We start from the raw sequence: 16,344 nt of genomic DNA on the forward strand, positions 1-16,344 counted from the left end.
TGACTCCACGTCTAGATTTTCCCGCAGGGCAACAACCACAGGCCAACGTCGACTCACGTCTAGTCGCCCTAGAGACGTCACAGGAGATATTGAGGGATCGGTGTGATCAACTGCACACGATGTTAATGCTCCAAAGTCTCTCACTGTCCCTTGTTCGCTTACCGGAGCCCGGGCGCGAATGTGAGTTTCGTCGCGAAAAATCCCCTCGTTTAGGATTGGCCGTTTCTGACAAACCTAAGACTCGCTGGGAATTGAGATTTTCAGATCAATCACCCATTCGTCTTGGGAGTGTGAGAGCGCCTGTGACATGGGCTTTTCTGAAGAACAGGACCAAGTGATTTTGGCCTTGGATCACCATCAAGGCACAGGACTAGACAAATTTCCAGTCGTAGAAAGCCAAATCATCGAACACGATACTCGCGGCTTGATAATCTATTTTACTGGCTGCTCAGTCAAGGACATATTGCCTCTTGTCGAGGCGATGGCATCAACGTTGGAACGTCCGCTACATCACATCCGAGACACAGACTTCAAGCATCTGGAATCAGAACATCATGTAAAGGAGCTTTCGAGTCGGCTCTCAACGAGCGTACAACAGCGTGCAATAGTGCTGCTGGACTTCGACGAAACGAAAAGACAATCGCGACGGGACGACGCTTCCTGTTCAGCAAGGGGTAAGATGGTAGCACGCGTGATATTCAACTTTCCTGGCATCATCATTATGGCTGATTGTAAGAAAATCGACGACGTTGATAAGAAATCCAAGTGAGAAAGCCACCCTCAAACGTGTGCATTCGACTAATTGCTCTAGATCCAACACCAGCATGACACTACTACGTCCCAAAATGGATGTAACTACAGCAATGAATGTCTGGAAACTATTACTCCAGTGTATGAGAGCCAAACATGGTTTGATTTTCGATGAGATGGACATGATGGCTTTCGCGGCGCGTATTTATTCTCGAGCGCCACACTTGCTTTCCTACCAAATCCGTGACATCGTGGAAACTGCAACAGAACTAGTAATTGTCGCGAAGCTCAAGTCCCTACAGACGAGACAAATTGGTGCTCCGTGGCCGCAGTCTAGCCCCCTAATCATGACAACCGACTACATCGATCGAGCTCTAACGGCCTTTGAGCACCTCCAAACAACATGCAAATGCGGGCGGACCTATGTACCTTGACCTACCCCAAATACGTGGGCCCTATGGACACCGGGACAGTCATTCGCCCACGGTTCCATAGCCCCCAGAGCGTCGGCGTACTAATGGGGAAGGAAGCGATTGGAAACGAGCCCATGGACAAGGCGCCGGATGGACTCATAATTTTTGAACTCTGGAGGCTGGGACCGCAGGGACAGTAACTCAGTTCAATCTAGCTGTAACGAGATTGCATACTGGCTCGCCCAGGATTCAATAGCCAATGACGCAGAGCAGGTGGAGGAGGACGCTGGCACAGCTTTGATAGAATTCGCGTTTTGTGGTCGCTTCACACTGCATGAGTGGACAGTTGTAAGCTACAATACTTTGGGAACAAGGAGTCGCAAGATTCTACTTTATCCGTAGAGTAGCCTTACACACGCATGCATTTCTCAAAGCTTTTCACACATCTGAGCTGTCGGGACTGGGCCACACAGTATTGCACCATCCCTGCCGACACCCCAGCAGCCCGTCATGTCTTCCTTCCCCGCTACATTGAGCCTGGCAGCCACGTTGCACTCGTCTGTGCGGTTACTGCAGACCGGCCCGGACTGCATGAGAGAGCAATAGGCATGGCTTTATTGCCCCGTGCACAGCCTGTTCTTAATCATAGTAGAAGCTTTTCGTCGTTCCGGGGTGGCCTGGATACGTAAATAGAAAATCACATATATAAGAATGAGGTATCTAATTACTTTATAGAAAGGGGAGTTCTAGATCGGCTTTATGCTAAGTATAGAGTCATTTATTACTTAATACTTTACTTTAGAGCACTGGTTAGCTTTTATAAGTATTGTTTATTCGTATTATAATATTTTTACTTATAAGAAAAGTGCGTAATTAATTGATTAACCAATTCTTTTCTGGATCAGAATCTTTTTCAATATATAATATGAATTATTTTGTTAGTAAAACACATACGACCATACCTACTAGAAAGCACGGGATCCCGTCTAGATCTTTGGCCATGTTCACAGCACGCAAGATTTGGCGCCATGTGCCTCCACTTCCGAGTCCTCGTCGTCCAAGATCGGAAGACTGTGCACCGGGCCGCTTCCTGCCCCGCACCGTTTGGTCAGCTGACCAACCGCTAAAACCGAACTGCCCACCGTTTCCCTCGCGCCTGCGCACGTCAGCCGACATCGGTCATCGCACGCCAAATACAGCCACTACGCTCACCCCACGCGCATCGACTGTTAATTCTGGTCGTTGCCGTCTGGATACCGCTAATAGACCATCGCATGAATGTGCTAGAGCAATACCTCATGCACGAGTCCATTGCGCTCGCCTTGGCCCTTCCTCCGCAGAAGATGACCTTGGGATGCGGCACGGCTTCCTAGGAAGCTGCTCAGACACCTACACCGCGGGGCACGAGCGCCGTTATGTCGGCCATGGAAGACTATGGACGTTTAAATCGAAGACAAAGTATACTATCGTGAATGTAAATCAGACGTTGCCCCATGAAACGGATCGAGGTAGCAATATATCCCAACGCACCGAGTGTGACTAAGCCAACGGACTGCGCATGTTCGCGGAGGAGAACAAGGTCGCGAATTGCCCGGCACAGGCTTCAACAGCGCCTTTGCGCACAGGTGGAAATCCACGGGGCCTCGACAAAAACAGGCGGACCGCAGGAAGGCCGCCTTGCGTGCGGGTTCAAGCTTGCCGACGGGTTCAGCAGCTGAGCATGCAACCAGGTCCTCAGGGCAAAGAATCTCCGCGGGGGCATACTTGGCATGGGTTCTTTCACACTGCCCCGTGGCTGCCCTGTGAGTCTGCGACTGCTCTCGTGCTGGCCGTCTTCCACAGTCTCTGAGACCACAACACTCATATTCTCCCCATTTATATCCGACATTTGCATCCTTGCGGCCCGGGTCTTTCCCCTACCCAGTCAGACCTCATCCGATATTACGACAGGAGCGCAGACACGCTTTCTTCCAAGAAAGGCACAGTTACCCCTTACAAACGCTAGAAATGTCTAATGCCCTGGTTGGTTGCCTTGCCTTGGTGTGGCCCTGGACCTCCCTATTTACTGCTTGTCAAAGGTGGTTTGTTTGACGATGCAACTATCGAAGCTGATTATCGACACTCACCATGAGTATTCTGGTGCGTGCGTGCCGAGGTATGCGAGAAGCTGCTGAACTGAAGAGTCACAATGACGCACCGTCGGTTGATCCCTGTCGGGTCCACATCTGCACAGGCTCGGGAGAGTGCTAAACGCGCCTGCCTTTCCCGCTCAGCCGTATTGCCTTGCTCATGATTGGGATTGACCATGCCCTGCCGTTGGCACCAACTTCGATTCACCTAACATGCCGCCAATGGCAGAGCTTGCCCACCATGACAGGGCCAAAAACGCCGACCTGTTGCCTATTGGTAGAAGTAGTGCTTGGGCGCGTTGGCTCTCTAGCTAAGCCGCGCTCCCCGGCGTGGGCTACAGGTGCGGTGGCAGACCGATACTGACCATCGCGTACTTTTGATTTGTGACCATGTTGCAGTCGGCAGCAAAGAGTGACCTCGCGGTTCCACGACTTGCGCATAACAAATGCAGGTGCGACCCCTCTGTGATCTGCGAGCCAAGTCCAACCCACCATGTTGAGCCATATTGGTTACTGCACCGCGATGTGCCCCCCCAAGGGGCTCATCATCACGTCGCCGCTCACAGTTGATGCAGACGGGAGAGATAGCGCTGATGATGTCCCCATTGTACTTAGTCTCGTGGATTGCAGGCGCACTAACAGATTCTTTTGTTTTCCGCAGTCATTGCTATTGTCTTTCCGCACTCATAGCGTCGGAAGGAGGAAATGACATCCAGGCTCTCAGCTTAACTACAGCCAGCCACTCTCGCTCGGAGGGGCATCCCGTGGCGCACGGCAGCGCGGGTTGGCGCGTTGCAGCCGGCATCCGGCTTGCGTTCCCATCCCAGGTGTGCGGCATTCCGCCAGGACGCCAGTCTGTGCCTTGCCACCGGGTGCACAAGCGGGTAGCTGACGGGGGTTGTTAAGCAGCAGGTCAAAACTGAAGGCCCTTTATTTATTGACCATGCCCGTAAATATACATCGCGTCCTTGCAACAAAGCAGAGCTAAGAGACTCAGAACAGCCAGGTACCCGGCCACTATATCTAGATATTGACTAGAGACTAGTGAAGGACCCATTCGAGAGGAAACGCATTCAGAACCGCTCTGCACAGCGAAAATATCCTAATTCATTCTGCATTTAATGGTCTCACTATCACATTGACTAACTTCGTTCGCAGCTCGGAAGCAGAGAGAGTAGGCCAGGCGTGTGTTGGTCGATGTAGTACGGGCAACTTTTACAAACTTCTAGCGGCCCTGAACCACCGGAACTCGCCTACGATCCAGTATAATGAAACGAAGTCCATGTGGGAACAAGATATGCGCTTTGGCTGCCGATGTAATGCAGCTGCCGGAGGCTTCAGGATTTCTTGGGAACCCCGGTGTAGCATTACCTACCCCTGGACCAGCGGGTTTCTCTTTGGCAAGCCACACTTTCATGTCCGGCTGCCGCGCCTACCGAAACGACTACAGCAGTCAATCGTCTCTCTACAGTACTGGATTGTTTTCTCTTCTCGGCAGCACTTCATGTGCTCAATAGTTGCATAGGCCTTTGTTTACTTTCTTGATCTCATCGTTGCACAGAAGTTTTATTTCTAAGGATACTCACCCTTAGACCATAAGCCAGGGAAGTACGGGAAAACGATGTTCCGGGCACCTGGCTAGATGTGGAAGTTTTGCAAGTTATGAAGATAACGCTTCTGCTGCACGTAGCCTCAGCCGCAGGACATTGACAGCCTGGGCTTCAGTTCGCAAAGGACACGCCGGACCGACGGGTGATAGATTCAACCCCGCAGCATGAAACCGCGATACGGCTACGACAGTGATCGACATGGCTTCATCAAGATTGTCGCGCTTAGTCGATCGAACGACGAGGGCCCTATCTCGGGATCCCCGCACACTAAGCCTGACTGTAGAGCAGCCGCAAGGCCTGGAGGTTGTCTTCGAGGGGGACAATCCGATCGTCGAGTACGTGCCATCTACGTCCCTGCACCTTCCTGTCTCACAACGGTAGCATCGTCGCACTACATGGCCTTAACGGCCACCGGAATAAAACATGGACGGCGGAAAATGGCGTCCACTGGCTCCGAGACCTTCTCCCTAAGGATCTTCCGCAAGCTCGCATCCTCTGCTGGGGGTATGACGCGAATACGCATGCCGCTGATCGAGTGAGCTGGCAGTATCTCTACGACCATGCGAGAACCTTCGTGTCAGACTTATGCAGGAAGCGGAGAATGACGAATGTAAGTGCGCATCAGTTGCATGCTGCACTAATACTGAGACGACTATCTAGTCGATCGACCGACCGATTATCTTCGTCGCCCACAGCCTAGGAGGGCTTGTCCTCAAGAGTGTAGGCCCATCCGCTATATTATACGTACGAAATCTTTATTGACTGGCAACGCTAGGCCCTAATCCACTCCGACGCCGCTCGGCAAGGCGCCTTAGCTGAACACCGGTCGATCAAACTATCAACATATGGAATTCTATTCATGGGAACTCCTCACCAGGGCGGAAACGGCGTGCAACTAGGACGAGTGCTCGCTAATATAGCGTCCCTTATCGTGGCAGCAGATAACCGGCTTCTGAAGCACCTCGAGAAGGACTCAGAATGGTTGCAGCAGCAACTGGGGCAGTACGGACCAATCAGCAATGACTTTGTGACAAAGTTTGCCTACGAGGAGTATCCGACTCCCACCGTCTTGGGACACAGCATCATGGTTCGTATTTATACCGCTATCGTTGACACTAGCACTAAGCACAAATAGGTGGTTCCAAAGGCATCGGCGGTCGTCCCAGGACACGCAGACGCCGAGCCAATCGTTATCCACGCAAATCACACCTCTATGGTCCGATATCTATCAAGGCAAGATATCGGATACGTTACAGTGTCGGAACACTTGCAGATAATGGCCAAGGATGCTACAGGCAATGTCCAACAACGATGGGAGGTAGAAGCAAGAGTAGATAACGGTAGGATTGCCTAGTTGTGGGAATTGTTCATAATTGACGGTAGATTCTCCAAGCACGAGCCAACATCGATCGTTTCAATCTTTCTCCTAGCCTAGCGGGAGCGACTGAAGCGACGCACTTTATTGGTAGAGAAGACGAGCTTGGCTGGATGCACCAAAACCTGCGCAGGTCACCGGGACGCCAAACTATTGTCTTGCATGGCCTAGGTGGTATGGGTAAGACGCAGCTCGCTATCGCATACATGAGGCAGCACCGAAATGACTATTCCGCGTCGATCTGGCTGAACGCAAGAGATGAAACGTCATTAAACCAGAGCTTCCGGATTGCAGCTATGAGGATCTATGGGGAGCACCCTGGCCTAAGCTACATGGAGAGTGCGGTTTCGGACAAAGACGGCGATGCGTCACTGGCCGTCAAGAGGTGGCTAGATGAACCGAGGAATGGGCGATGGCTGTTAGTCTACGACAACTATGACCATCCTAAGATGGAGGGCGATACCGGGGATGTGCTTGTCGAAGACGGTGGCATTCCAGGCCGGCCTAGCGAGGTAGATCAACAAGCCCCAGAGGGCTACGATATTCGGCAGTACTTCCCCGATACAGACCAAGGAGCAGTCATTGTAACGACGCGATCATCGACCGTCTATATTGGGGAGTCTTTGCGATTGCAAAAATTATGCAAGATAGAAGACAGCCTTCGCATTCTAAAGACAACTTCGGGCCGGAAAGGAGCCCAAGACGGTACACGGCATCCCTCCAACCCCGATGACTACATACGACTCTAATGAGTTCTAACGTATAATAGATGCTTCCGCTATAGCCCTTGCCCGCAAACTCGACGGCCTGCCGCTCGCCCTGTCGACAGCTGGTGCATACCTCAAGCAGGCCTCGACGTCTTGGCGAGAATACTTGCAAGATTATGAGAGCGCCTGGGACCAGTTGCAGAAACTGAGCCCGCAACTCCTGACGTACGAGAACCGTGCCATGTACTCGACATGGGACATCTCCTACGTAAGTATCTGCCGACGCAGCGAACCGGCGGCGATGCTGCTACGACTATGGGCTTTTTTCGGCAATGAGGATTTATGGTATGAGTTAGTACGGCGAGGAAGCACAGAGTATGGACCTAAGTGGCTCCGAGATCTTACAGAGACTCGGCTTGCATTTGACCATGCCATGCGAGTGCTCTATAGCTACGGACTCGTTGAACCACATTCAACAGCGGCGCAAAATTGGTGTGAGTCAAGTGGCTATAGCGTACATGCTTGTGTGCATTCATGGATGCTATATGCTCTAAACACACCGGATGAGCAAGACCTAGCAGCACTGGCAATGGAGTGTACCTGCCTACATGTGCCGGGAAAGGAGATTTCAGAGTACTGGTTGATGCAGCGGCGACTTGTGGTTCATGGTGATCGATGCCGTCAATTGCTAGGCGAGGTTGATAACGATGAAAGCAGTGCCTGGATGTCGGCAAACCTTGGAATCCTCTACGTGGACCTCGGGCAGTTCAAGGAGGCCGAGGCTATGTACGAGCGGGCGCTGCAATGCAAAGAGAAGGCGTGGGGACCGGACCACGCATCAACACTCGACACAGTCAACGATCTCGCAAACCTCTATAAGAGGCAAGGGCAGCTCAAAAAGGCCAAGGCTATGTACGAGCGGGCGCTGCAAGGCAAAGAAAAGGCTTTAGGACCGGAGCATATATCGACACTCGATACAATTAACAATTTCGCAGTCCTCTACGCAGACCAAGGGCAATTTAAGATGGCCGAGGCTATGTACGAGCAGGCGCTACAAGGCTTCGAGAAGGCATTAGGACCGGACTACGCGTCGACGCTCGATATAGTCAATAATCTGGCAAACCTTTATGCGGACTTAGGGCATCGTAAGAAGGCCGAGGCTATGTACGAGCGGGTGCTACAAGGCTTCGAGAAGACATGGGGACCGGAGCATACGTCGACTCTCAATACGGTCAATAATCTCGCACTCCTCTACGCGGACCAAAGGCAGCTCAAAAAGGCCGAGACTATGTATAAGCGGGCGCTACAAGGCTTCGAGAAGGCATGGGGGCCGGATCATACGTCGACTCTCGATACGGTCAATAATCTCGCAAACCTTTACGCTAGCCAAGGGCAGTTTAAGATAGCCAAGGCTATGTACGAGCGGGCGCTACAAGGCAAAGAGAAGGCGTGGGGACTAGAGCACACGTCGACTCTCGATACAATTACCAACCTTGCTAACCTCTATATAAGCCAAGGGCAGTATAACAAGGCCGAGCCTATATGCGAGCGGGCGCTACAAGGCTTCGAGAAAGCGTGGGGGCCAGATCATACGTCGACCCTCGCTATAATCAATAGCCTTGCTAACCTCTACGCAGGCCAAGGGCAGTATAATAAAGCTGAGGCTATGTACGAGCGGGCGCTACAAGGCTTCGAAAAGGCGTGGGGATCGGAGCATACGTCGACGCTCCTAACAGTCAATAATCTCGCTCTCCTCTATAAGAGCCAAGGGCATTTCAAGAACGCCGAGGCCATGTACGAGCGGGCGCTACGAGGCTACGAGAAAGTACTGGGCAAAGACGGCATCACGACTTGTATCCCCTTCTTGAATGCTGTCCAGAATATGGGGCATCTATGCGCCATCCAAGGACAAGAGATACGAGCAAAGGAGTTGTACACAGTAGCTCTTACGGGTGCTCGCAACGTCTTTGGAGATAGCAGTGGCCGTGTCAAAGAGCTCGAACATCGTGTAGAAGGTCTCTCCGACTGAATATTCTCATTGCAACGAATCATAGTTATTCCTTTACCTATCCAGTCTTGCTCCTGAGAGCACGCCTAACCAGACTATCATGCAGCGCTAGCTTAATCATGTGGACCCATTATTTGCAACTTTTTGTTGATAGATACACGCTATGCGAGACCCCAGATATCTCCAATTTGTGTTTAAAGAGAGGAAGTTGTTTGTGCTCATAGTTGTACTATAGAGCAATGAAGCAATCTCGGATCCATAGTTGCTGGCCCCGTGGATAGTGCTAGTGCTCTCGCACTGCCAGTGCGAGTGTTCCTCGCCACATATAACGAAGTCAACCGTTTGCATTGATGTAGTTGTTGAACACTAGTCAGGAGACATTGTACGTTCCACGAGCCGTGTCAATATCTCTTGCGCGTCTGCTGCAGTATCTGAGCATTGCATTAACACTATGGTACGATGCAGTCAGATGCTGCGCTTCGCGAATGTTTCTGGAACCTCGCCATTTCCGCCACAAGTGTGCCTGGAAGTGAGATCAAGTCGGTCATGAGCTCCGTGTCGGAACCGTCGTTTGTGAGACAGGCGGTACGCCCGCCTACCATTCCAACTGTACACGCCTGCTAAGCAGCCCTGGGTTCGAGCTGCAGCGTCTAGATCATTAGCAATCATTTGAGATATGACAGGCATGCGCAGAGTTGCCTGAAGTCGCCGTTACCGTTCGGCGCAGCAGTGCTGTGTTGTAACGATTACCGTGGACAAGACGCAGGATATTGACGGGCCTACCAATGAAGCCCATCGGCAAGTCGGGTATTGTGAAGACGGCTAAGCTTCGTGAAATGGACGACTGAACAGAATTGCACCCTCCACGATTTGCTTATCCCACTCTCCGTTCAGTATGTCTATACCCTCCAACCCAACCACGGTGATGTCCTCCTCTCTGTCCTCGTCGTCTCTCGCCCGCTCCATCGATGACCACTTGTTGCCAAAAGGAACGAGCCGAAGGACAGTTGTGTCCGGCACGTATGTAGTGGAGGTGAGCACCAAAAAGGAGTACGCCTTAAAATCCGGCTGGGGGGGGAGGGGGGGAGTTTCTCTGCTGGAAGAGAAGGAGAGAATTGAATCAGGGCACAAAAGCAAGCCCAACGGGCAGACAGAGAGGTGTGGGACGGCTGCGCACCCAACGAGGGTCACAGCCGTCCGTGCTACGGTTTAAAATAGACAGCGCTGACGTGTATAGCGACATGACCGGCAGTCTACACAAAACAAGTTGATCGATGGTGGGGGCGTACGAGCCGAGGGCAGAGTGTTCGGCGCTTCGGGACCGGAGGTCGGAAACGGTAGGATCTCGAGACCGCCTGGCCGGGACAGCGAGGTTTGGAACGGAGGCGGCTGGGGCGCGCAACCGTTGCCAGAAAAGCGGGCAAAAGATCGGGACAGGTTCATCAAGTAAGCAAGAAATCCCGTCCGCTCTCCCATAGTTAAGCTGGTAAGGGGCAGATTAGTAGTTGGGTCGGTGACGACCAGCGAACACCGGCTGTTGTATGTTTTTTTTCGTTTTTTAGTTTGAATTTGAAATTCCCGTGTTAAAATGCGATTTGCGTCGGCAGTCTAGCACATACGACCATAGCCATAAGAGAATTCGGGATCCCGTCAAGAACTTATCTTCTGTCCACCGACTCCCAATTCCTGCAGCATCGACATCAAAAAACAGCAGCCAGCATCTCCGTTACCGGCAGCCAGCACACCATAATGCGCCCCAAAAATAGCTAAAGTCACCGTTTAAAACGGGACAGCACCACACCCCGCCCCCCTAATTCATTCACCCCCAAACGTAAACTAATCATTTACTAAATTTCGTTTCAATCTTACTTATTCTATAGTCTACACTAAAATTGAGAATCCCAGGGCATGAAGACGCCAAATACTCCCTGCGCTTGACCACCCTAGATTCCGGTGTCCTCAAGCTTATTCCTTCTGCTTTGAACAATTGCAACACGAAAAGCAAGCTCTGCAATCGTTGTGTGCCATTTCGACCACCTGCTTGCAAGTAGAACACAATCTCAGCACTCCCAGACCTGCTAATAAAGCTGAAGACATATATCTATGGGCGGCGTAGACAAGAATACTCCCACGCCCCCTACATCCAAAGATCCTTCCTCTACGCCTACTGGCACATCCGCCGCGAGCACCAGAGTTCCTTCCTCTGCGCCTACTGACACGCCTGCCACGAGCACCAGGGGCCGGAGCCGTGGCGCAGGCCATGGACTTGATTGAAGGATGTGGTGGTGGTGCCGTTGGGCCGTTGTGTTCGTTGGTGATGGGGCTGTTGGGAAACGTTGGAGGAGTGAAGGAACGGAGGACCGGAGAGCATAGATGTTGGGACCAGGTGGCTCTTTTAGGGGTTCGGGCGAGTCAGAGGCCCTCGTGGGCTCTCACTCAGCTTCCATCTGATATAACACCTGTCACCATCGGGAGTCGTGGTGGCGCGGGAAGCTTGCTTTGAGAGCGATAACCATGACGATAGTGGCGGCCCGCGCCGGCCAACCAACCGTACAATCACTACAGGTTGCTATGCGCTTGGCCGTAAATACCCGACTCCTTACCGTCAGAGAATACCAGGGCAACGAATCATTAAGACACGAATCGCCCACACAAGATAACACATCTCAGTTCTTAAACGCACGTGCCATAATAACACTCAAAGGAAAAGGAAGTGGCAAGCACGCCATATGATCTCTGCTATGTCTAGGTATTATATTCAGAATCCCACAGATAGGGGCTTAGTACAAGCTCGCCCACCTAAAGGGGATCTATTAGTGCGGGACGCCCCCTCTGCGGTCCCGATCAAGCAATGGCAACAGCAAACGCTCAAAGCAGCATGCTACACCTCCTCAGTCCGCCGTACCCTATGACCACCACCAAGCCCATCCTGACTCAGCGCTTGGCCCTCTCCACCGCTGCAGGACTCGGCGCACCCAGCTGCTCAGGATGCCTGACCGCCTTCTCCACAGTGCTAGTTATGGCGAGACTGACGGGAGTCGTGGCGCCGCTTGACGGGGCCGGGGTGCTGGAGCGGGTGGGCGGGGCGGAGCGGTTATGCTGCATGTGGGCCTTGACGAGGTGGCCGGCGGCGAGGGCAGAGCAGAGGGAGAGCTCGCCCGCGAGGACGGAGGCGGCGACGATGCGTGCGAGCGAGCGGGCGTTCTCGCCGGGGTTGGGGAGGTGGGGCCCGCGCACGCCGAGCAGGTCGAGCATCGCACCCTGCGGGTCCAGGATGGTGCCGCCGCCGAGGGTGCCGACTTCGATGGAGGGCATGGAGACGGAGATTTGGAGGGAGCCGCGGAGGCTAGGGGATAGGTGTTAGTGCGGAATTCGAAGTAGGGGAAAAAGACGTCTTTGGGAGGCGGGACAGGAACTTACTTCTTCATGATGGTGATACAATTGGCGCTCTCCACGACCTGGGCAGGGTCTTGGCCGGTAGCGAGGAAAATGGCAGCGACAATATTCGCCGCATGAGCATTAAAACCACCCACAGACGCCGCCATGGCCGAGCCGATGAGGTTCTTGTTAATATTCAGCTCCACCAACGAATCAACATCACTCTTGAGCACATGCTTCACCACATCGCTCGGAATGATTGCCTCGGCAACAACGCTCTTACCCCTCCCCTCAATCCAGTTGATGGCGGCCGGCTTCTTGTCGATACAGTAATTGCCACTCAAAGAGATAATCTGCATATCATCAAACCCTGCCTCGGTAGCCATCACATTCAACGCATGCTCGACACCCTTGGAGATCATGTTCATGCCCATGGCGTCTCCAGTTGTAGTCTTGAAGCGGATGTAGAGATTAGTCCCCGCCATGGCCGTCTTCATCTGCTGTAACCGTGCGAATCGGCTAGTAGAATTAAACGCCTTCTTCATCACCCGCTGACCCTCGTCAGAGTCCAGCCAAAGCTTGGCAGCACCTGATCGCTCGAGTGTCTCAAAGGTCACGCACGGGCCACGCGTCATTCCATCCGCGGTCAGAACCGTAACCGCGCCTCCACCAAAGTTGATGGCTTTGCATCCACGACTAGTACTGGCCACAAGAACACCCTCGGTTGTGGCCATGGGAATCATGTAGCTGCGACCGTCGATCACTAGTGGTCCGGCAACACCCACGGGTAGGGGCATATAACCAATAACATTCTCGCAGCAAGCACCAAAGACCTGAGCCCAGTTGTAGTTATCATATGGTAGCTTTGACCGATCAAGTACCCTGGTAAGCTCTTCGGTAGCCTTGGTTCTCGAGATAATCGTCCGGCGGACCTTGACGGCGCGAGTGAAGTCCTTGAGTGTCTCTTCCAGGGCATATCCGGGAATCTTGCCTCGTAATGACATGGAAACGACCTCCTCGTCAGTAAGCTCGTGTGCCCGTTTCTCCTGTAAAAGTTTCTCGATCTCTTCAGGTGAGTGTGAGACGTTGGGGCTGGCCTGTTCGGTAGCCGCTCTTGTGGCGGGCGATTCTCCTTCATCGTCTGTTGATGCAGGTGTGATGGGTTTCGATGGAGTTGCGGTAGGTCGCATATACTCGCCAGGTGGGAGATTCGGTGTGTCGACATCGTTGAACTTCTGGGCATCGGCAAGATCGCGCGTATTGATTGGCCGATCTGGGACGTTGGGGTCCTTGATACCCCATCGAGCAGCGTTGAACAAGTAACCATTGAGAGCAACGCTCATAGCCAGGGCGACAACGATCCACTTGGACAAGATAGGGTCCTCGAGGCTCTTGAGGATGCTGCCCACCATGCGTCCACCCATCCCATAGTTCGCCAGATCATCCGACTCGCCCTCGACCTTACCGGGGCGCAGTCCGTAATGAATCGATGGGAACTCGAGCTCATACTTGATCGGGGTCAGAACAGTCACCACGGTCTCCTGACTCTTGCGCATTGCGTTTTCAAGAATCGAGTCCAGTCCGCTAGCCGCGACCTTGAACGGGTCGACGGGGGGCGAGCTAGCCACTCCGCCGAGACCTCCGGCCCATGAGGAGATGTAGGTGAGGGAGTCGGTGCTACGGAAAGGGATAGTGCAGATGTTGAGGACGTTGATGATGAGAAAACCGGATACCATGAGCACCTTGAACTTGGGGACGCTAGTGCTCTTCATTTGGCGACCAAAGATAGAGGTGGCTGGCTGGCCCTTGCCATCCACTCGGGCCCAGTCGTTGTTCTCGGCAACCTCCTTGGCAACACGGTGGCTGACACCATCGTCCTCCAGAGCCCTGCGTATCTCCACATAACGCTTGATCCGGTTGATCTCCAACTTAATGCAGAGGATAGCTGTGTAGAAGGAGAACAGCAGGATTCCATCGAAGAAGAGGATCCACGCTGCCAAGAAGCAGAATTGCTGTAGGCCGCCCTGGACTCCAGAAGCTGCACCCGCCACGAGAACGATAATTTCGATAACATAATCCTTGACAATCTCGTAGCCCTTCTCCTTGATGGCGGCTTGGATGGCGTACTGGATCACATTCGTTGTCCTCTCACCGACCTTGCGAAGCCCCTTAGCGTTGCCAGTGGAGTTTCCGTTTTCCAGAGAACGGCGATGCTCCAATGCGTGTGATAGGACAGCTTGTGTCAAAATGATGTTCTTCTCAAAGCCGATAGTGACAACCAAGAATGGCAGCCCCTCTGAGAGTAGTACGACGGTTATCGGTACACCCAGCTTGGTGGTTACGATAAGGCCGAAGAGGAAGGCGAAGATAGAGGACAACAGAGTGCTGGTGCCCAGCCAGAATCTCGAGCCTATCCGGCGCATGGAGAGGAAGAGCGAGACAAAGGTTAGGTGCATGGAGAGGTAGCCGAGGACCATGATAATGATGTCGAGAGTTTCGGCATTCTTCAGCAAATCCACAAACTCAACCCAGCTATTGTTAAACCAGCGCACAACACTACTTCTGGTGTGAACTCTAGCCGCCTTCATGATCCACATCTTCTTTTCCCGGCCGCGCTCCGTATCCATCGTCTCCTGTCCCGGGATGTCATTGGGGATCTCCTGGGCGGCAGCCGCAAACTGCGGTGCCTGGTGGAAGTCGAGTGCAAAAGCAAGCGCAGTATCTTGGGAGTAGGCACCGAGCGGATTGGCGGTTGAGGGAAGCGAGGTGATGGACAGATTCTCAGGAGTCGGCACGACGTGGATCAGAGGGGCCGAGTTCGGGGCCGAGTTCGGGGCCGAGTTCGGGGCCGAGTTCGGGGCCGAGTTCGGCGAGCTGTGAGAGAGCGACTCGGGGAAAACGAAGGTGACAAGGGCGAGATGATCGGCGCCGGAGGGAGCCGATACTTCGGAGTCGTAGGGTTGCCATTTCCACGAGGTCTCGGGACCAATACGCAAGCTCCTACTACCATCACTCAGGCTAGACCAGTCGGCACGGCGGACAGTTCCGGAGAGGTCGAAGAGGCTCTCCTTGAGGAGGCCCAGGTAGGTGGAGCTGGCAAGGACGGCAACGATGACGATGGTATGAATCGGGTGTAGGGAGGTCAGGCTAGCCAGGGTCTGCAACAAGGCAGTGATCCTGTTGCTGAACCACGACGGGGCCGAGGCTTTCGTCGCGGGCTTCTGACCCCGGAAGCGGGAGGGAAGGAAGGACGACGCAGCGATCATGTCGAAGTTTTGTCGAGGACGAGGACGGGTAAACACGATTGCGCAGGCCGCAGCGGTGTCAGCTGCAAGGAGGAACGGTGAGGAAGTGAGGTCGTACCGAGAGAAGGCTTTGTGCCTCACTACTATTGTTCCCTGATGGCGCCCCGTCGACCGATCACGGGCTGTCCAGTTGGGTTTTTCGGTGTCCAATGCGAGACAAAACGAGAATCAGGGTTCAGAGCCCGCGAATGAATGAGATTGGTTTAGCAATGAGGGAGGCCGCTTAATTAAACTATATCGTTATACGTACCGCCTGCGCCGGTAGGGCTTAATTTACTTAAAAAATACGTTCCCGCTATTTTCCTATAATGTCATAATATCGGGGCTATATTATTCCGGGCCGGACCGGGCTAGTTGCGAAGCTAAAGCTGCCGCCGCTTATAATGCTATTAACGGGCCTAAGCCCCCCCTCCCTAGCCGCCGCCGCTACCGCTATAGCTACCTCGTAATGCCCTCTCGACCGTCGTCGTCGTCTGCCTTAGCCGCGGGCCCGCGATATAGCTATTAGAGGCGCGTTAAGAAGCATAGCTGTAATATTACCTATCGTACTACTATATAGTGTTTATTACGTTAGCTATAATAGGCTACTACGGGCGGCCCGCGCCTACGTACCTTATTCGTATAGGGGTGGGGTTATATAGTATGCGATTAGCTAGAAAAGAATAAAAA

At 53.1% G+C, this 16,344-nt stretch overlaps 3 protein-coding genes and 1 non-coding gene across 4 annotated transcripts; 3 read left to right on the forward strand and 1 right to left on the reverse strand.

The window, feature by feature from the left end:
* Window positions 1-5,503: 5,503 nt before the first annotated feature.
* JDV02_002823 (uncharacterized protein) lies at window positions 5,504-6,037 on the forward strand (the record flags this gene model as incomplete). The annotated part of the gene is made up of 3 exons (XM_047983897.1): window positions 5,504-5,512; window positions 5,563-5,622; window positions 5,678-6,037. 3 exons carry the CDS (start codon window positions 5,504-5,506, stop codon window positions 6,035-6,037), a joined length of 429 nt encoding a protein of 142 aa, XP_047839869.1.
* Window positions 6,038-7,708: 1,671 nt separating this feature from the next.
* JDV02_002824 (uncharacterized protein) lies at window positions 7,709-9,013 on the forward strand (the record flags this gene model as incomplete). Its single annotated transcript, XM_047983898.1, has 1 exon — window positions 7,709-9,013. The coding sequence occupies one exon, from the start codon at window positions 7,709-7,711 to the stop codon at window positions 9,011-9,013; it is 1,305 nt and encodes a 434-aa protein (XP_047839870.1).
* Window positions 9,014-10,421: 1,408 nt separating this feature from the next.
* JDV02_010885 lies at window positions 10,422-10,538 on the forward strand. The gene has a single exon (XR_007157335.1). It is a non-coding gene; the product is annotated as a 5S ribosomal RNA (ribosomal RNA).
* A 1,158-nt stretch (window positions 10,539-11,696) lies between these two features.
* On the reverse strand, window positions 11,697-15,908 carry HMG1_1 (Hydroxymethylglutaryl-CoA reductase (NADPH)). Its single transcript, XM_047983899.1, has 2 exons — window positions 12,413-15,908; window positions 11,697-12,338 (listed from the first exon to the last, which is right to left on the reverse strand). Exons 1-2 carry the CDS (start codon window positions 15,634-15,636, stop codon window positions 11,927-11,929), a joined length of 3,636 nt encoding a protein of 1,211 aa, XP_047839871.1. The 5' UTR covers window positions 15,637-15,908; the 3' UTR covers window positions 11,697-11,926.
* Between the last annotated feature and the right edge of the window lie 436 nt (window positions 15,909-16,344).

This window comes from Purpureocillium takamizusanense, chromosome 2 (assembly GCF_022605165.1).
Source record: "Purpureocillium takamizusanense chromosome 2, complete sequence".
In the NCBI taxonomy this organism is placed as follows: domain Eukaryota; kingdom Fungi; phylum Ascomycota; class Sordariomycetes; order Hypocreales; family Ophiocordycipitaceae; genus Purpureocillium; species Purpureocillium takamizusanense.